The following is a 22,550-nucleotide window of genomic DNA, read 5'->3' as shown; positions in this document are numbered from 1 at the left end:
TGATAAAGACCCTGTCCCGGGCACTGTATCGTCTGCTCCTAGTAGCAACGGGCTTACAGTCTGAGATTTGCGAAGAGCGAGGGTGGGGGCTACTTTAAGGGTCGCGAGGCTACAGATGGTGAGGGGGGGCAGGGGTCCACCGAACTTTAAAGTAAGGCTTTGGAGGTGGCACTGGAAGTCGAGCCCCAGTAATAGGGCAACGCAGAGGTGGGAAAGGACATAGAGTTTGAAGTTAACGTACTCTACGCCTTGTACAGTAAGGGTTGCGACATAGTACCCGCGGGTTTCTACTGCATGGGATCCGGAAGCCAGGGACATTTTCTGGGTTGCGGGTAAAATTGGGAGGGAGCAGTGCCTTCCTGTATCTGGGTGTATGAAGCAGTCTGTGCTCCCGGAGTCGAAAAGGCAGGCCGTCTCATGCTCGTTGATCCGGATGGTCATCGGAGACTTCGTGAGGTGATGGGGCCGGGACTGATCGAGTGTGATGGAGGTGAGCTTCAGAAGGCGGTTGGTAGGCCGGTCGGAGGTAGCGGCGGCCTGTGTACGGTCGGGTGAGTCGGGCTCCTGATAGGCTGCGGAGTGGTCCCAAGATGGCGACCCCCATGGGTCGTGCGTGGCGGTTGGAGAACAAAATTGCGTTAAAGATGGCGGCCCCCATGGGTCGCATGTGGCGGCCAGAATTGAAGATGGCGGCGAAGATGGCGGTGCCCACGGGTTGCACATGGCAGGTGGCGCGGCAGCTGGGTGCGGCCCCGACAGGCAGCAGGCAGCGCTGCTGGGCCAAGAAATTTTAGGGAGAGATCGGGCCTAGCAGGCTTTTGCAAAGTGGCCCTTCTTCCCACACCCATTGCAAGTCGCGTTCCGTGCAGGGCAGCGTTGTCTGGGGTGATTACCCTGACCGAATAAGTAGCACCTCGAGCTTCCGGTGTTGGCGGACCGCTGCGCGGCACGGGCTTGCCTCGCACCCGGGTCAGATGATGGCGGCGCCCACGAGGTCCACGAGGGTGCCGCGCGGTCGGAGATGTAGGCCTCTATGTTCTGGGAGGCCACCTCCAGCGAGTTTGAGAGCTGTACTGTCTCTGGGAGGCCGAGTGTACCCCCTTCCAGCAATCGCTGGTGGATATAGTTTGATTTCATGCCTGCGACATAAGCATCCCTGATCAGCAGATCCGCGTGCTGGGTAGCTGATATCGCCTGCCAATCACAGTTCCGGCAGAGTACCCGCAAAGCACGCAGGAATTCTGCAAGTGATTCCCCAGGGCGTTGTCGCCTCGTGGCAAGGAGGTGCCTAGCATACACCTCGTTAATGGACTTCACATATTGTCCCTTCAGCAGCATTATCACCTCCGCGTACGAGGGGGCGTCCCTGATGAGAAGAAAGACTTGTGGGCTCACCCGTGCGTGAAGGATCTGCTTCTTTTGGAGGTCTGTGAAGTCTTTGGTGAAGGATCCGAGGTACACCTCGAAGCAGCTTAGCCAGTGCTCGAATGTTGCTGTGGCATTGGCTGCTTGTGGGTCCAGCTCCAGGCGATCAGGTTTGAGTGATGAGTTCATTTTAGGAGTTTAGTGTATTAAATCTTATGCCAACAATAAACACACGAGTGATGAACGTAACTGAGGCTTTAATACACTAAACAGCAAGCCTCCTGGCCCCTGATCCCGAACTGGATCAGAGGCAGAGACTAGCCGCCTTTATACATAAGGGGAGGAGTCACAGGCGGAGCCAGCCGGGACAAGCCCAGGCATGTAACAATACAATACAATGCAATACAGTGGTTTACCACAGTATCCGAGGTGAGTAGCCATCTTTGCTCACAGGCAAAGAACCCGGAGGCACTGGGCTTGCCGCCCCAGTGCTTGGCGGAGTAGGTGGGGGACCCTCGACTGGAGGTCGGGGACACTCCGCAGGGGTGGGACGCCATGGGAAGATGGGGGGGAAGGCACTGGGAGGGGGGGGGTGGCAACTGCTCGCGGCACCACCCTGCCAATCCCTAATCATGTGTACCCGTTCCAGGGGCAACCCTAGCCCCTGCCCGTCTGCCCCATCGACCACCCATAACTGCCGAAGCCTCTGACTGTGCGGCTGAAGGTTGTTGCTAATAAGGAAGTGGCAATCGTGGTTAAGTGTGCACTTTTATTAACACAACCCAAGTGGGCCATGTAGTATGTGGGAGTCATTGCCTCGCATCCCAATCAAACCGTGATGCCTGGACACTGCGAGAGGCAACACCACGAACGCAGCAGGGAATGGGACACAGCTCTGGGGACATGTCCAAGGCTGGAGGGTGGGGCAGTGGCACAGGGAGGGGACCAGCACCCGGTCCAGGTGACTTTATGAGCGGGTGTTCGGGATACAGGGTCTGGGGTCCAGTGAGGGGAGTACTCTGGCCGGTGGTGAATGGGCAGGGCATTTCTGGTGAGGGGGAGGATCAATGAGGGATTGGAGGGTCACGGGATGTCTGTCTAACACCATCTCCCAATGCCTTCCAGATATTTTGGACCCAGAACTTGCCCTAGTGGTGCTGCTGGTTGCCCGGGGAGCCAGATGCCAGAGACAGCAGCAGCAACATCAGCAGATACTCAAGGCGAGGAACCATGTGCCGGACCTGCCCCATACCATGAGGACCCAGCAGCCCATCAGGCAAGGGAGGGACCCAGAGGGGGAGTCCCACGATGGCCCAGTGTATACAGGCTTCACTGGTCACTAACAGACTCACGGACTTGGCACCACATGGAGGAGGAGACACCTGCTCCCGGTGGCCATCAAGGTCACGGCAACCCTGAACCTTTACGCCTCGGGATCATTCCAGTGCTCTCGCGGGGGCCTGTGTGGTATCTTACAGGCCACAGCCCACATGTGCGTCCGACAGGTCACAGATATCCTCTATGCCCAGGCGGCAAACTACTTTGACATGGACCAAGGCCAATAGGATGCACGGGGTGGAGTTTTCTCCGCCATCGCAGTGCCCACAACAGATACATCCTGGGGCAGTCGGCCATCCCCGGCCTCTTTGAGGAGCACCCCAGGATGGACGGCTGGCTCTTGGGGATAAGGGGTACCCAGTGGGGACATGGCTAGTGACGCTAGTAAAAAGGCCGTAGATGGAAGTGGAGACCCGATACAACAAGGCCCATGTGGCCACCCGGGCTGTGATTGAACTGTGACTCAGACTCCTCGAGATGCGGTTCCGATGCCTTGACCACTCCAGTGGTGCCCTACAGTACACCACCAGGAGGACTGCCCGCTTTGTGGCAGTCTGCTGTGCCCTCCACAATATCGCACAGCACTGGGGCGACGGGCTGGAGGTTGGTAATGAAGAACATGTGGCCACCTCCGAGGAGGAGAAGGAGGAGGAGATCAAGGATGAGGACGAGGACGATGAGGCGGCATCGGGCCAGCAGGGGCTGGAGAACGAGGTCAGGGAGCAACCGGAGGACCAGCCGGAAGCTGCAGGACAGGGGAAGCAGCGAAAGTCTGGCAAGCCCAGAGATCCAGGGTGGCCCTCATACTAACCTACTTTACATAGGACATGGCCTTATCCGTCACCACCCCCCCCCCCCCCCCCCCCACTCCCATTTCCCATTCTCCCAGGGTCTGTGTAACTCCACTCCAGGGTGCTGGGACTGCGTCGGCACCATCAGCAGGTCACTGTCGAGGACATGGGGGTGATGATAACCCACAGGGAGCTGAGCACTGGTGCTCCTCAATCTATGCCATAGTTAAACCCCTGCCTGTCTGCTGAGTGCTCGCTCACACCCATCACCTGCACTTGGTGTGCCCGGGAACGGGGAGGGGAATGCCGAAAGAGATGGGCGATAGGTTCAGAGGTCTGCCCGTGTTGTGGACGAAAGTGACAGAGGTGGCATACTTGTCGTGCTCAAGGGTCTTTATTGTGTTTTACAATTCCCAATTTTCCCCCCCCCACCCTCCTCCTTACCCCCTACCTACCCCCCTCCCCATCCCCCTTCTCCCAGTGCCCTCAATGATCCTTGATGTGCTTAACCTACCTAGCTCTACCATTACATCGAAGTGTGTCCCCAGGACGCAGTCTGAGGTGAAGGAAGCCAGCTGCTTACCATGTCCCATGGCCTTTGATGCCCCTGGCGGGCATCATGGGGGGACCTGAGGCCAGAGGGCCCCGGATCACTTGTCAGCGGTACATGCACAGCCGCGCCGCCCTGTCCCGTATGCTGACTGTGAGACGCGGCCTCATCAGAGGGGTGGAACTCCATGGGATGGCTCCGGGTTGGCACCTGGCGCTCCCTCCTCCTGCTCTGTGCCCAAAGGGCCCTGGGGTTCACCTTAGGACGGAGTGGCAGCCGGTTCGAGCCCCGACTGTCCCTGCATCATCTGGCTATGCCAGGCCTGGCGGCTCCCCAATGTCTGAACCATCGTTTTGACACCCTTGGCAAATGCTCCTCAGTGACTGGGCCATGCTCTGCAGCGCTTTGGCAAAGCCCACCTGCGACTGGGCAAACGCCGCCGTGTCTCATCCATGCCCATATGGGAGCTGTACATGTCCCGCAGAACCTCATCAAGGTCAGCTCGGTATTGCGTTACATCCCCCAGCGAGGCAGACATTCTGTCGAGACCCTCCGCCATCACCGACTGCTTGTCGCCTTGGACACCTTCACTAATGGAGCCAAAATCGTGCACCAGACTCTCCACTGTGGTCACCACCCTAGCAGTGTTGGCCTCTGGGAGTCTTCCAAGTGGCAATGGACCTGCTGGAGTGTTGCTGGCATCACCCTCTGAAAGTCATGGCCATCTCCATCAGGTCTGAGATGACCTCTTCCACAGGCTCAGCATCAGGCTGGGACCCAGCTGGGTCCTGGGATCCAGCAGCCCTCCTCGGGAGCCATCTCCACGGCACGCTCCTCGAAGGAGGCGAGGATTCTTAAGTCCGGCACACCACCGCCAGTCTGGGCCCTCTCCTGGCGATTGTGGGAAAGCTTTTCCTGAGGAAACACAGAGAGGGTATCATTAGCCACACGCATGGTGCACAGTGGTGGGGAGATGGGGGGATGTGATGGAAGGGCTGCGGGAGGGTTGAAGGAAGGGGGTGGTGGGGGGACGGTTGGGGGTTCGCATGGAGAGTTGGGAGTGGATGCTCATGAGGGGGTGGAGATGTCTCAGAAGACCGGGGGTGGTGTCTACTCACTCATGCTGCCCGGTGTAGGTCATTGAGCTTTCGAGGCCAGTCCTCATGGTCAACACATGGAGCTCGTAGTTGCCTCTACCTCGTCCCAGGCAGCACTGGCTGCCCTGGGCTGACCCTCCGAGACCCTCAGGGGAACAGGACATCCCTCCTGGCCTCCACTGCCCAGATCTGCATCTCCAAATCTTGGGCCAGTCTCCTGGTGCGAGCTGGCTGGGGTTGGCTGAGGAAGTGCAGCTTAAGTGCTGTTCGACCTTCTTGGCAACGGGATAGCGATCACGGTGCTGGCGAATTGGCTAGCGGGCCTTCATTTGCAGCGAGAAGCCCTTGGGGCTTCATTAAGTGGACCAGTTAACGTTGAATAGCGTTGTCGGCCTCACCAGGTCAAGTGCCGGAAAGCTCACAGCAGGTCCCACTTGCTGCCACACTTAGAAATCTTTGTGGGAGAATCGCACCCTAAGTGTGGGCTAACCAAGTGAGAAGCTCCCAGGGTCCAAAAAAAGTGACGGTGTCATTGAATAGCGGGGGGAACTCCCTGAAAAACCCGCCACAAATGAATTTTTTTGGGAGAATCGCGCCCGATGTAACTGATGATTGCTGTTTGTTTAGAATATCATTGAATAAGTCAAAATTCAGCAGTTTGTAAACATCCTTACATAATGGTTGCTTGATGGAACCAGGGATATTGGGCCTTTCCTTTGGGATAAAACTACACGTAGACTGGAACAGATGGACATCGCTGAAGCAAGTAGATTGAAGAGGAGATTGGTCAAACTTGGGACCTTCCTATGATGTTGGGCAGGAGGGGGGTGAAAATAAGCCAATCGTGGACTGTTGTCATCAGAAAGGAGCCATCAAAGGTCTGTGGTATGAGATCACCTGAAGACAAACATCTATTTGACAATTTACAAGGTGGGTTTATCAATTTAACCAACAAATCCAAAGAATAATTTTATTTTGTGAATAAAAAGCTTTGAGGAATAGGAAATTGTAAAGTAGTCAAACTAAAATTCAATCGTTACAGGGCCTTGTAATGTTAATGATAAATCATAAACATAAACATGACTACTTGCTGACCCATTCAAACTCTTAATTTTCAGCTCCCTTCCCCTGCATTAAGTTCAAAATGATTATCGCAGCATCATGAAGAGAGGCAAGAATTATCATTCCTTCAAATTAGCCACCCTAAAGTTCACCAAAATTCAGAATTAAACTATCAACTTGGAAACCTCTTGATAGAGTTAGTTCAATCAGTGAAATAGAATGAGGCATTAGTTTATCAGTGGAGAGAAGCGTGTTTCTCCATATAGGAAACAGCTGGATAGAGATCGCCAAAACCGTAAAGTAAAAGCTTAAATGATCAACCAAGATCAGATTTCTAATCAGTAAATGAATCAAGGGTTATGGGGATAAGGCAGGAAAATGGAGTTGAGGATTATATCAGATCAGCCATGATCTCAATTGATGGTGCAGCAGACTCGATGGGCCAAGTGGCCTACTTCTGTTCTACATCTTTAGGTCTTATAAATAGGTGGAACAGCTGCTTCACATATTTAAAACTGCTGGATGATATTACTTTGGATAAACATTGCCTTGACGATTGCCTTGACGATTGATCCAATGGAGTGCTTTACACATCTTTCCTTTAACGCCTGTTCTGCCCTTTTTCCTTTTCTTTCCAGCTTGATATTCCTTCAATTCATCTGGTAACAGCTCCTCTTTCCCAGCTACTTTTGCCATTATCTCAGCCTGTTTCTTGACTTGATTCAGCAACTGGACTCTCTCCATGAACCCAGGTTTAGCCTTCTCTTCCTCAGTTTGAATCAGCAGCTCGATGCAAGCTGGGGTTGATAATGGGTTTGGTCGGAGAGCAATTTCGTCAAGTCTTGCAAAGCTCTGCGATGCTTGTTCAATCAGCTCAAGGACTTCATCCTGAACATCATCCAATTCCTGCTGAAGTTCCCCCATTATTTTCAGCTGGTTCATCTTTTCACCAGACATCTTTTCATACTTTTCCTTCAGCTCAATATATGATCTCTTCACCTTTCTGATTTCATATTCAAATTTGTACTTTTGGTGACAGTGATCGGCAGATTTACATTTATTGGGACAGACTGTGCAGTATCCACTCCAGGTCATTACATCACAAAGTCTTTTAACATATTGAGCAAACCTACAGGGATAGTGACAGGTGAAGTGACATTTCTGACAGTTGTTTGCGTAGTTACTGCTCCCACTGATATCTATCTCTTTCGCAATTATGACATCAACTTCATATTCAAAATCTTTATTTGCATCCAGATCATCCTCACATTGGTTCAAAGCTTGTTCTGTCTTCCTGATCTCCTGAAGTTTTGTCAGACCTGCTGTGATCTGAGGCTGTAATCCCGCGATCGCAGCCTCCAGCTGCTGACGCTCCCTCAGGACCTCCTTTGTTAAGAGTAAACTCTTTGTTTCCATATTTCTCAGACCAGCAAATAACTTATTCATGCTTTTTGATCCCATCTCCCAGAACATTTCAGCAAAGTTATCATCATAATTCTCCTCTTCCTCCTCATCGCTACCATCAGGACTCCTCTTGTTGGCAGAGTTTCCAGAAGCTGAACTTTGAGCAAATACGGCTGAATTGTTGAATTTGAAGTGAACTGGAAAACCTTTCTTATCTTTGGGACACGGTACCTCAGCAACATTGATGGCCTCCAGAACAGGGGGAACGTTCCCATCTGCAAATGTCACCAGGATTTGGATATTCTCAGCAATATCTTTACCAAAAATGGAAAGAATTGAATCAAAGACATATTTCTGAGTATGAGTCAGACGAGCCAATGAGGCTTGAGCAACAAAACACACGGCATCGATCTGATCAACACCTTCTGGGGAAGTAAAGAACTCTCGGATCTGGTCAGTGATCAGTTTATCTCGGGTTATCCCCCTGGTATCTCCGAATCCCGGTGTGTCAATGATAGTGAGAGAGTAATCAATCTGGAATCCTTCTCGATGGTGGAGTTCATAGGCAGTGATTGAGGATGTCTGACTTTCAGCCTGGGATCTTCCTGTCCCTTCATCTATTAATTTATATCTGAAATTGTCCTCCCATTTCACACCCAGGATGTAGTTGATCATTCTGTTGATGAGGGTTGTTTTTCCTGCTCCTGTTGCTCCAAGAACCAGAATTGTCCTGACACTGTTGGTTGTGATCGGTTTTCCGAAGGAGCATTTTACACGGTGTCCATCCTTGTCAAGTATCTTCTTCTCTAAGGGGAGGGTGTAAATGGAAGGGTTCCCATTGGCTGTTAATGTACTTTCTCTGCAAAGTTTCTCATCCAGTCTCTTTGGTTTATTTTCTGTTTCTATTAAAACCTCATCACTTGGTTCACTAGAACCTCTTTCTCCACAGACAGCAGACACTCGAACTCTGTAGGATGTCTTGGGTTTCAATCTCTCTGAAGTATAACGACATTCGCTGTCTATTGTCTTTAATTCATCCCTTATTTCATTCATTTTGCTGAATTTTTCTTCTCCAAATGACTTCCTGTTCTGAACACCAGCTCCAATCTCAATTTGTTTGGACGTGTTGGGTGTTGCAGCAAACATGTTTATGTCATCCTTTATACCAGCAGATGGACTTGTAGGAAATGTGGTGACACTGTAACTCTCACTGACCGTGCTGACCCCGGCCTTGGTCACTGCTCTGTGTTTGAACTGATACTCCCGGTGTGGCTGTAACCCGAATATTGTGAAGGATTTATTGGATGTACCAACAGCTGTCCATTCCTCCTGTTGAGTAGCTCGGTACTCCACCCTGTACCCAACAATCTCACCGGCACCGTATCTCGGTGGCTGGAATTGGAGGGTCACACTGTCATGTGTTGTTCCACTAACCACAGGTCTCTCCGGCTGTGACGGGGGTTCGAAGCAGTGACTGACCACAATCCCTCTCTCATACAGGTAAATCGATGCTCCCACATTACTGTCATCCTGCACAGAAGCAACAATGAACTTTGTTTTCCCTCGTGTTCTGTTGGCTGTGGAAAAATCCAGGAATAAGCGGGAGCGCTCCCACATCTTCTGGGATACAGACACTGAGTTAAACCACTGCTGGGTGTGATGTTCTGCACTAACCCGGTTAGCAGGATTTGGTATCTGCATTTTCTCAGCTGTGTGAGATTGTAGGTAACTGTCTGCTTCTGACAGATAGAAATCCTCTTGATGCAGTGATGTGAATGAGAAGCAGACCACATACTCTGTCTGTGAATCCAACACTTCTCTATCCAACTCACTCCTTGATTTCACGACGTGTATATCTGTCAATATCGAGAGATAAGATCTCACCACATTCATTTCCTGCTCCTGGTCATCCAGCCATTTGATCAGTGACTGGTGTTTGAATGGTGACTGTTCCTTGTTCTTCAGAATATCCACCAGTGACCCCTCCTCCTCCCCACCTCCACGGATAGATGGTAACAATCTGGCTAAAGTCTTCTGGAAAACCAGTTTGTACTCCAGACACAGCTCTCGGAATTTCATTATCCTGTTCCCAATCTCTGGAAATTGAGCAGTGACACTGTCTCTCATCATATCATTGCATCTCATCACTGCCTCATTGAGCTGCTCCAGCACAGACTGGCAGCGATTGACCAGTCCGACACTGATGTCTCGTACCAGCTGAGCAGCTTTGGAGTCCAGTTTGTTGAGTGGGTAGAGCCAGACTCTCATGGGCACTGCGTGCTCTCCATCCCGTCCCAGTAACTTTGGGAGGGCTCGGTAGATGTTAATGGCATCTTGGAATGTGGTGGGATTGTTTTCCAGGGAGAAATCCCCATAAAAGGTGCAGCTAAATTTATGGGCAATTGGTTTCCCTTTATCTGTCATTTTTAGGGAGGCCTGACCCTCGATTGCAATCTTAGGAATTTCTTCAATCATCTCTTCCAGGTTATCCTGAATATCCTGCAGGTTCTGTGTTGCAGAGACCTCTTGATCAAACACAAAGAAAGCCTGAGCTCCGTACAGCACTGCTGTCACCACGTGAGTTGCTGTTCCCTGATCAAACACATCTGGGTGGGTTACATTCTGCCTCCCTAAGTGGCTCATTGTCAGCTGCTCAAACCTGGTTGTTGTTCGGTATTGAAGGGTCACTCGGGCCTGTCGCTTCGATCTCTTTGTGTCATTGAGATATTTCGCTGATCCTTTCACCTCTACTAATCCACACAAGAAACTTGCTTTCAGTGATGCATTCAAATTGAGTGCAAAGGTTTTCATCTCAATAGAGTCAGATGCAATGATGTGAGTCTCAGTATTAGGCTGAAATTGTCCCTGGGATTGTTGTCTCTCTACATCATACAACGTAACTCCTGCAGCAGAAAAATAACAATAAAAGCTTAATATTGATAGTAGAGAATTAAACATAACCATTCAACTGCAGGACTTAATGGAGAAACTGATAGTCAGGATCAGATGGCTGTTACAGATACTAGCAGTTGGCTGGTACTCCAGGCCACCAACTGTGTTTTGCTCAAAGACGTGCCGTTCGCGGGTAGCAGGACTCCTTACTCCTGGCGTTCTTTAAAACAATTTCCCATTAAAGCCACCCCATGCATTAGGGGAATCCAAGGGTGGGTGTGTGCCACTGGGGGAGAATCAGAAGCACAAAAGCCAGAGAATTCCAGCCATTAATATAGAATCTACGGAGAGGATCACACGGCTTTTACAGAAATTAATATAGAATCTGACAGAGATGATCACACGGCTCTGACTGAGATTAATATAGAATCTGACAGAGAGGATCACACGGCTCTGACTGAGATTAATATAGAATCTGACAGAGAGGATCACACGGCTCTTACTGAGATTAATATAGAATCTGACAGAGAGGATCACACGGCTCTTACTGAGATTAATATAGAATCTGACAGAGAGGATCACACGGCTCTTACTGAGATTAATATAGAATCTGACAGTGAGGATCACACGGTTCTTACAGAGATTAATATAGAATCTGAAAGAGAGGATCACACGGCTCTTACTGAGAATAATATAGAATCTGACAGAGAGGATCACACGGCTCTTACTGAGATTAATATAGAATCTGACAGAGAGGATCACACGGCTCTTACTGACATTAATATAGAATCTGACAGAGAGGATCACACGGCTCTTACTGAGACTAATATAGAATCTGACAGAGAGGATCACACGGCTCTTACTGAGATTAATATAGAATCTGACAGAGAGGATCACACGGCTCTCACTGAGATTAATATAGAATCTGACAGAGAGGATCGTACGGCTCTCACTGACATTTATATAGAATCTGACAGAGAGGATCACACGGCTCTTACTGAGATTAGTATAGAATCTGACAGAGAGGATCACACGGCTCTTACTGAGATTAATATAGAATCTGACAGAGAGGATCACACGGCTCTCACTGAGATTTATATGGAATCTGACAGAGGGGGTCACACGGCTCTGACTGAGATTAATATAGAATCTGACAGAGAGGATCACACGGCTCTTACTGAGATTAAGATAGAATCTGACAGAGAGGATCACACGGCTCTTACTGAGATTAATATAGAATCTGACAGAGAGGTTCACACGGCTCTGACTGAGATTAATATAGAATCTGACAGAGAGGATCACACGGCTCTTAATGAGATTAATATAGAATCTGACAGAGTGGATCACACGGCTCTCACTGAGATTTATATAGAATCTGACAGAGAGGAACACACGGCTCTTAATGAGACTAATATAGAATCTGACATAGTGGACCACACGGCTCTCACTGAGGTTTATATAGAATCTGACAGAGGGGGTCACACGGCTCTTACTGACATTAATATAGAATCTGACAGAGAGGATCACAGGGCTCTTACTGAGATTAATATAGAATCTGACAGAGAGGATCACACGGCTCTTACTGAGATTAATATAGAATCTGACAGAGAGGTTCACACGGCTCTTACTGAGATTAATATAGAATCTGACAGAGAGGATCACAGGGCTCTTACTGAGATTAATATAGAATCTGACAGAGAGGATCACACGGCTCTTACTGAGATTAATATAGAATCTGACAGAGAGGATCACACGGCTCTTACTGAGATTAATATAGAATCTGACAGAGAGGATCACACGGCTCTTACTGAGATTAATATAGAATCTGACAGAGAGGTTCACACGGCTCTTACTGAGATTAATATAGAATCAAACAGAGAGGATCACACGGCTCTTATTGAGATTAATATAGAATCTGACAGAGCGAATCACAGGGCTCTTACAGAGATTAATATAGAATCTGACTGTGAGGATCACACGGCTCTTACTGAGATTAATATAGAATCTGACAGTGAGGATCACACGGCTCTCACTGAGATTTATATAGAATCTGACAGAGTGGATCACACGGCTCTCACTGAGGTTTATATAGAATCTGACAGAGGGGGTCACACGGCTCTTACTGACATTAATATAGAATCTGACAGAGAGGATCACACGGCTCTTACTGAGATTAATATAGAATCTGACAGAGAGGATCACACGGCTCTTACTGAGATTAATATAGAATCTGACAGAGAGGATCACAGGGCTCTTACTGAGATTAATATAGAATCTGACAGAGAGGATCACACGGCTCTTACTGAGATTAATATAGAATCTGACAGAGAGGATCACACGGCTCTTACTGAGATTAATATAGAATCTGACAGAGAGGATCACACGGCTCTTACTGAGATTAATATAGAATCTGACAGAGAGGATCACACGGCTCTTACTGAGATTAATATAGAATCAAACAGAGAGGATCACACGGCTCTTATTGAGATTAATATAGAATCTGACAGAGCGAATCACAGGGCTCTTACAGAGATTAATATAGAATCTGACTGTGAGGATCACACGGCTCTTACTGAGATTAATATAGAATCTGACAGTGAGGATCACACGGCTCTCACTGAGATTTATATAGAATCTGACAGAGTGGATCACACGGCTCTCACTGAGGTTTATATAGAATCTGACAGAGGGGGTCACACGGCTCTTACTGACATTAATATAGAATCAGACAGAGAGGATCACACGGCTCTTACTGAGATTAATATAGAATCTGACAGAGAGGATCACACGGCTCTTACTGAGATTAATATAGAATCTGACAGAGAGGTTCACACGGCTCTTACTGAGATTGATATAGAATCTGACAGAGAGGATCACACGGCTCTTACTGAGATTAATATAGAATCTGACAGAGAGGATCACACGGCTCTTACTGAGATTAATATAGAATCAAACAGAGAGGATCACACGGCTCTTATTGAGATTAATATAGAATCTGACAGAGCGAATCACAGGGCTCTTACAGAGATTAATATAGAATCTGACTGTGAGGATCACACGGCTCTTACTGAGATTAATATACAATCTGACAGTGAGGATCACACGGCTCTTACTGAGATTAATATAGAATCTGACAGAGAGGATCACACGGCTCTCACGGAGATTAATATAGAATCTGACAGAGAGGATCACACTGCTCTTACTGTGATTAATATAGAATCTGACAGAGAGGATCACACGGCTCTTACTGAGATTAATATAGAACCTGACAGAGAGGATCACATGGCTCTTAATGAGATTAATATAGAATCTGACAGAGAGGATCACACGGCTCTTACTGAGATTAATATAGAATCCAACAGAGATGATCACACGGCTCTTAATGAGATTAATATAGAATCTGACAGAGAGGATCACACGGCTCTTACTGAGGTTAATATAGAATCCGACAGAGAGGAACACACGGATCTTAATGACATTAATATAGAATCTGAAAGAGAGAATCACAGGGCTCTTACAGAGATTAATATAGAATCTGACAGTGAGGGTCACACGGCTCTTACTGAGATTAATATAGAATCTGACAGTGAGGAACACACGGCTCTTACTGAGATTAATATAGAATCTGACAGAGATGATCACACGGCTCTTACTGAGATTAATATAGAACCCGACAGAGAGGATCACACGGCTCTTACTGTGATTAATATAGAATATGACAGAGTGGATCACACGGCTCTTACAGAGATTAATATAGAATCTGGCAGACAGGATCACACGGCTCTTACTGAGATTATGATAGAATCTGACAGAGAGGATCACACGGCTCTCACGGAGATTAATATAGAATCTGACAGAGAGGATCACACGGCTCTTACTGTGATTAATATAGAATCTGACAGAGAGGATCACACGGCTCTTACTGAGATTAATATAGAATCTGACAGAGAGGATCACACGGCTCTTAATGAGATTAATATAGAATCTGACAGAGAGGATCACACGGCTCTTACTGAGATTAATATAGAATCAGACAGAGTGGATCACACGGCTCTTAATGAGATTAATATAGAATCTGACAGAGAGGATCACACGGCTCTTCGTGAGATTAATGTAGAATCTGACAGAGAGGATCACACAGCTCTTACTGAGATTAATATAGAATCTGACAGAGAGGATCACACGGCTCTTACTGAGATTAGTATAGAATCTGACAGAGAGGATCACACGGCTCTTACTGAGATTAATATAGAATCTGACAGAGAGGATCACACGGCTCTTACTGAAATTACTATAGAATCTGAGAGAGAGGAACACACGGCTCTGACTAAGATTAATATAGAATCTGACAGAGAGGATGACACGGCTCTTAATGAGATTAATATAGAATCTGACAGAGTGGATCACACGGTTCTCACTGAGATTTATATAGAATCTGACAGAGAGGAACACACGGCTCTTAATGAGATTAATATAGAATCTGACAGAGTGGATCACACGGCTCTCACTGAGGTTTATATAGAATCTGACAGAGGGGGTCACACGGCTCTTACTGAGATTAATATAGAATCTGACAGAGAGGATCACACGGCTCTTACTGAGATTAAGATAGAATCTGACAGAGAGGATCACACAGCTCTTACTGAGATTAATATAGAATCTGACAGAGAGGTTCACACGGCTCTGACTGAGATTAATATAGAATCTGACAGAGAGGATCACACGGCTCTTAATGAGATTAATATAGAATCTGACAGAGTGGATCACACGGCTCTCACTGAGATTTATATAGAATCTGACAGAGAGGAACACACGGCTCTGAATGAGATTAATATAGAATCTGACAGAGTGGATCACACGGCTCTCACTGAGGTTTATATAGAATCTGACAGAGGGGGTCACACGGCTCTTACTGAGATTAATATAGAATCTGACAGAGAGGATCACACGGCTCTTACCTAGATTAATATAGAATCTAACAGAGAGGATCACACGGCTCTTACTGAGATTAATATAGAATCTGACAGAGAGTTTAACACGGCTCTTACTGAGATTAATATAGAATCTGACAGAGAGGATCACACGGCTCTTACTGAGATTAATATAGAATCTGACAGAGAGGATCACACGGCTCTTCCTGAGATTAATATAGAATCTGACAGAGAGGATCACACGGATCTTATTGAGATTAATATAGAATCTGACAGAGAGAATCACAGGGCTCTTACAGAGATTAATATAGAATCTGACAGTGAGGATCACACGGCTCTTACTGAGATTAATATAGAATCTGACAGTGAGGATCACACGGCTCTTACTGAGATTAATATAGAATCTGACAGAGAGGATCACACGGCTCTCACGGAGATTAATATAGAATCTGACAGAGAGGATCACACTGCTCTTACTGTGATTAATATAGAATCTCACAGAGAGGATCACACGGCTCTTACTGAGATTAAAAGAGAATCTGACAGAGAGGATCACACGGCTCTTAATGAGATTAATATAGAATCTGACAGAGAGGATCACACGGCTCTTACTGAGATTAATATAGAATCCGACAGAGATGATCACACGGCTCTTAATGAGATTAATATAGAATCTGACAGAGAGGATCACACGGCTCTTACTGAGGTTAATATAGAATCCGACAGAGCGGAACACACGGCTCTTAATGAGATTAATATAGAACCTGACAGAGAGAATCACACGGCTCTTACTGAGATTAATATAGAATCTGACAGAGAGGATCACACGGCTCTTACTGAGATTAATATAGAATCTGACGGAGAGGATCACACGGCTCTTACTGTGATTAATATAGAATCTGACAGAGAGGATCACACGGCTCTTACAGAGATTAATATAGAATCTGACAGAGAGGATCACACGGCTCTTACTGAGATTAATATAGAATCTGACGGAGAGGATCACACGGCTCTTACTGAGATTAATATAGAATCTGACAGAGAGGATCACACGGCTCTTACTGAGATTAATATAGAATCTGACGGAGAGGATCACACGGCTCTTACTGTGATTAATATAGAATCTGACAGAGAGGATCACACGGCTCTTACTGAGATTAATATAGAATCTGACAGAGAGGATCACACGGCTCTCACTGAGATTAATATAGAATCTGACAGAGAGGATCACACGGCTCTTACAGAGATTAATATAGAATTTGACAGAGAGGATCACATGGCTCTTACTGAGATTAATATAGAATCTGACAGAGAGGATCACACGGCTCTTACAGAGATTAATATAGAATCTGACAGAGAGGATCACACGGCTCTTACTGAGATTAATATAGAATCTGACAGAGAGGATCACACGGCTCTTACTGAGATTAATATAGAATATGACAGAGAGGATCACACGGCTCTTACTGAGTTTAATATAGAATCTGACAGTGAGGATCACACGGCTGTTACTGAGATTAATATAGAATCTGACAGAGAGGATCACACGGCTCTTCCTGGGATTAATATAGAATCTGACAGAGAGGATCACACGGCTCTTACTGAGATTAATATAGAATCTGACAGAGAGAATCACAGGGCTCTTACTGAGATTAATATAGAATCTGACATAGAGGATCACACGGCTCTTACAGAGATTAATATATAATCTGACAGTGAGGATCACACGGCTCTTACTGAGATTAATATAGAATCTGACAGTGAGGATCACACGGCTCTTCCTGGGATTAATATAGAATCTGACAGAGAGGATCACACGGCTCTTACTGAGATTAATATAGAATCTGACAGAGAGGATCACACGGCTCTTCCTGGGATTAATATAGAATCTGACAGAGAGGATCACACGGCTCTTACTGAGATTAATATAGAATCTGACAGAGGATCACACGGCTCTTACTGAGATTAATATAGAATCTGACATAGAGGATCACACGGCTCTTACAGAGATTAATATAGAATCTGACAGTGAGGATCACACGGCTCTTACTGAGATTAATATAGAATCTGACAGAGAGGATGACACGGCTCTTACTGAGATTAATATTGAATCTGACAGAGAGGATCACACGGCTCTTCCTGGGATTAATATAGAATCTGACAGAGAGGATCACACGGCTCTTACTGAGATTAATATAGAATCTGACAGAGAGAATCACACGGCTCTTACTGAGATTAATATAGAATCTGACAGAGGATCACACGGCTCTTACTGAGATTAATATAGAATCTGACATAGAGGATCACACGGCTCTTACAGAGATTAATATAGAATCTGACAGTGAGGATCACACGGCTCTTACTGAGATTAATATAGAATCTGACAGAGGATCACACGGCTCTTACTGAGATTAATATAGAATCTGACATAGAGGATCACAGGGCTCTTACTGAGATTAATATAGAATCTGACATAGAGGATCACACGACTCTTACAGAGATTAATATAGAATCTGACAGTGAGGATCACACGGCTCTTACTGAGATTAATATTGAATCTGACAGAGAGGATCACACGGCTCTTCCTGGGATTAATATAGAATCTGACAGAGAGGATCACACGGCTCTTACTGAGATTAATATAGAATCTGACATAGAGGATCACACGGCTCTTACAGAGATTAATATAGAATCTGACAGTGAGGATCACACGGCTCTTAATGAGATTAATATAGACTCTGACAGAGAGGATCACACGGCTCTTAATGAGATTAATATAGAATCTGACAGTGAGGATCACACGGCTCTTACTGAGATTAATATAGAATCTGACAGAGAGGATCACACGGCTCTTACTGAGATTAATATAGACTCTGACAGAGAGGATCACACGGCTCTTAATGAGATTAATATAGAATCTGACAGTGAGGATCACACGGCTCTTACTGAGATTAATATAGAATCTGACAGAGAGGATCACACGGCTCTTACTGAGATTAATATAGAATCTGACAGAGAGGATCACACGGCTCTAACTGAGATTAATATAGAATCTGACAGAGAGGATCACACGGCTCTTACTGAGATTAATATAGAATCTGACAGAGAGAATCACACTGCTCTTACTGAGATTAATATAGAATCTGACAGAGAGGATCACACGGCTCTCACTGAGATTAATATAGAATCTGACAGAGAGGATCACACGGCTGTTACTGAGATTAATATAGAATCTGACAGAGAGGATCACACGGCTCTTACTGAGATTAATATAGAATCTGACAGAGAGGATCACACGGCTCTTACTGTGATTAATATAAAATCTGACAGAGTGGATCACACGGCTCTTACTGAGATTAATATAGAATCTGACAGAGAGAATCACACGGCTCTTACTGAGATTAATATAGAATCTGACAGAGAGGATCACACGGCTCTCACTGAGATTAATATAGAATCTGACAGAGAGGATCACACGGCTCTTACTGAGATTAATATAGAATCTGACAGAGAGGATCACACGGCTCTTAATGAGATTAATATAGAATCTGACAGAGAGGATCACACGGCTCTTACTGAGATTAATATAGAATCTGACAGAGAGGATCACACGGCTCTCACTGAGATTAATATAGAATCTGACAGAGAGGATCACACGGCTCTTACTGAGATTAATATAGAATCTGACAGAGAGGATCACACGGCTCTTACTGAGATTAATATAGAATCTGACAGAGAGGATCACACGGCTCTCAGTGAAATTATTATAGAATCTGACAGAGAGGATCACACGGCTCTTACTGAGATTAATATAGAATCTGACAGAGAGGATCACACGGCTCTAACTGAGATTAATATAGAATCTGACAGAGAGGATCACACGGCTCTTACTGAGATTAATATAGAATCTGACAGAGAGGATCACACGGCTCTTACAGAGATTAATATAGAATCTGACAGTGAGGATCACACGGCTCTTACTGAGATTAATATAGAATCTGACAGAGTGGATCACACGGCTCTGACTGAGATTAATATAGAATCTGACAGAGAGGATCACACGGCTCTTACTGAGATTAATATAGAATTTGACAGAGAGGATCACACGGCTCTTACTGAGATTAATATAGAATCTGACAGAGAGGATCACACGGCTCTTACTGAGATTAATATAGAATCTGACAGAGAGGATCACACGGCTCTTACTGAGATTAATATAGAATCTGACAGAGAGGATCACACGGCTCTCACTGAGATTAATATAGAATCTGACAGAGAGGATCACACGGCTCTCACTGAGATTAATATAGAATCTGACAGAGAGGATCACACGGCTCTAACTGAGATTAATATAGAATCTGACAGAGAGGATCACACGGCTCTCACTGAGATTAATATAGAATCTAACAGAGAGGATCACACGGCTCTTACTGAGATTAATATAGAATCTGACAGAGAGGATCACACGGCTCTCACTGAGATTAATATAGAATCTAACAGAGAGGATCACACGGCTCTTACAGAGATTAATATAGAATCTGACAGAGAGAATCACACGGCTCTTACTGAGATTAATATAGAATCTGACAGAGAGGATCACACGGCTCTCACTGAGATTAATATAGAATCTGACAGAGAGGATCACACGGCTCTTACTGAGATTAATATAGAATCTGACAGAGAGGATCACACGGCTCTTACTGAGATTAATATAGAATCTGACAGAGAGGATCACACGGCTCTTACTGAGATTAATATAGAATCTGACAGAGAGGATCACACGGCTCTAACTGAGATTAATATAGAATCTGACAGAGAGGATCACACGGCTCTTACTGAGATTAATATAGAATCTGACAGAGAGGATCACACGGCTCTTACTGAGATTAATATAGAATCTGACAGAGAGGATCACACGGCTCTTACTGAGATTAATATAGAATCTGACAGAGAGGATCACACGGCTCTTACTGAGATTAATATAGAATCTGACAGAGAGGATCACACGGCTCTTACTGAGATTAATATAGAATCTGACAGAGAGGATCACACGGCTCTAACTGAGATTAATATAGAATCTGACAGAGAGGAACACACGGCTCTTACTGAGATTAATATAGAATCTGACAGAGAGAATCACACGGCTCTTACTGAGATTAATATAGAATCTGACAGAGAGAATCACACGGCTCTTACTGAGATTAATATAGAATCTGACAGAGAGGAACACACGGCTCTTACTGAGATTAATATAGAATCTGACAGAGAGGATCCCACGGCTCTTACTGAGATTAATATAGAATCTGACAGAGAGGATCACACGGCTCTTACTGAGATTAATATAGAATCTGACAGAGAGGATCACACGGCTCTTACAGAGATTAATATAGAATCTGACAGAGAGGATCACAATGCTCTTACTGAGATTAATATAGAATCTGACAGAGAGGATCACACGGCTCTTACTGAGATTAATATAGAATCTGACAGAGAGGAACACACGGCTCTTACTGAGATTAATATAGAATCTGACAGAGAGGATCACACGGCTCTTACTGAGATTAATATAGAATCTGACAGAGTGGATCACACGGCTCTCACTGAAATTTATATAGAATCTGACAGAGAGGAACACACGGCTCTTACTGAGATTAATATAGAATCTGACAGAGAGGATCACACGGCTCTTACTGAGATTAATATAGAATCTGACAGAGAGGATCACACGGCTCTTACTGAGATTAATATAGAATCTGACAGAGAGGACCACACGACTCTTACTGAGATTAATATAGATTCTGACAGAGAGGATCACACGGCTCTTACTGAGATTAATATAGAATCTGACAGAGAGGATCACACGACTCTTACTGAGATTAATATAGAATCTGACAGAGAGGATCACACGGCTCTTACTGAGATTAATATAGAATCTGACAGAGAGGATCACACGGCTCTTATTGAGATTAATATAGATTCTGACAGAGAGGATCACACGGCTCTTACTGAGATTAATATAGAATCTGACAGAGAGGATCACACGGCTCTTATTGAGATTAATATAGAGTCTGACAGAGAGGATCACACGGCTCTCACTGAGATTAATATAGAATCTGACAGAGAGGATCACACGGCTCTTACTGAGATTAATATAGAATCTGACAGAGAGGATCACACGGCTCTTATTGAGATTAATATAGAATCTGACAGAGAGGATCACACGGCTCTTACTGAGATTAATATAGAATCTGACAGAGAGGATCACACGGCTCTCACTGAGATTAATATAGAATCTGACAGAGAGGATCACACGGCTCTTACTGAGATTAATATAGAATCTGACAGAGAGGATCACACGGCTCTCACTGAGATTAATATAGAATCTGACAGAGAGGATCACACGGCTCTTATTGAGATTAATATAGAATCTGACAGAGAGGATCACACGGCTCTCACGGAGATTAATATAGAATCTGACAGAGAGGATCACACGGCTCTCACTGAGATTAATATAGAATCTGACAGAGAGGATCACACGGCTCTTACTGAGATTAATATAGAATCTGACAGAGAGGATCACACGGCTCTTACTGAGATTAATATAGAATCTGACAGAGAGGATCACACGGCTCTTATTGAGATTAATATAGAATCTGACAGAGAGGATCACACGGCTCTTACTGAGATTAATATAGAATCTGACAGAGAGGATCACACGGCTCTTACTGAGATTAATATAGAATCTGACAGAGAGGATCACACGGCTCTTACTGAGATTAATATAGAATCTGACAGAGAGGATCACACGGCTCTCACTGAGATTAATATAGAATCTGACAGTGAGGATCACACGGCTCTTATTGAGATTAATATAGAATCTGACAGAGAGAATCACATGGCTCTTTTTGAGATTAAAATAAATCTTACAGAGAGGATCACACGGCTCTCACTGAGATTAATATAGAATCTGACAGAGAGGATCACACGGCTCTTACAGAGATTAATATAGAATCTGACAGAGAGGATCACACGGCTCTTACTGAGATTAATATAGAATCTGACAGAGGATCACACGGCTCTTACAGAGATTAATATAGAATCTGACAGAGAGGATCACACG

The 22,550-nt window shown here is 45.4% G+C and overlaps 1 protein-coding gene across 1 annotated transcript in view; it reads right to left on the bottom strand.

Moving 5' to 3' along the window:
- Positions 1-3,974: 3,974 nt before the first annotated feature.
- Positions 3,975-22,550, bottom strand: part of LOC140390208 (uncharacterized) — a 238,667-nt gene continuing 220,091 nt past the window's right edge. Inside the window, exon 5 of the mRNA XM_072475174.1 lies at positions 3,975-10,510. Coding sequence (XP_072331275.1) covers positions 6,732-10,510 — 3,779 coding nt within the window. The 3' untranslated portion in view covers positions 3,975-6,731. The remainder of the gene's footprint in view (positions 10,511-22,550) is intronic.

Source organism: Scyliorhinus torazame, chromosome 14 (assembly GCF_047496885.1).
Source record: "Scyliorhinus torazame isolate Kashiwa2021f chromosome 14, sScyTor2.1, whole genome shotgun sequence".
Taxonomy (NCBI): Eukaryota; Metazoa; Chordata; class Chondrichthyes; order Carcharhiniformes; family Scyliorhinidae; genus Scyliorhinus; species Scyliorhinus torazame.
This window is presented reverse-complemented; position numbering and strand designations above follow the sequence as displayed.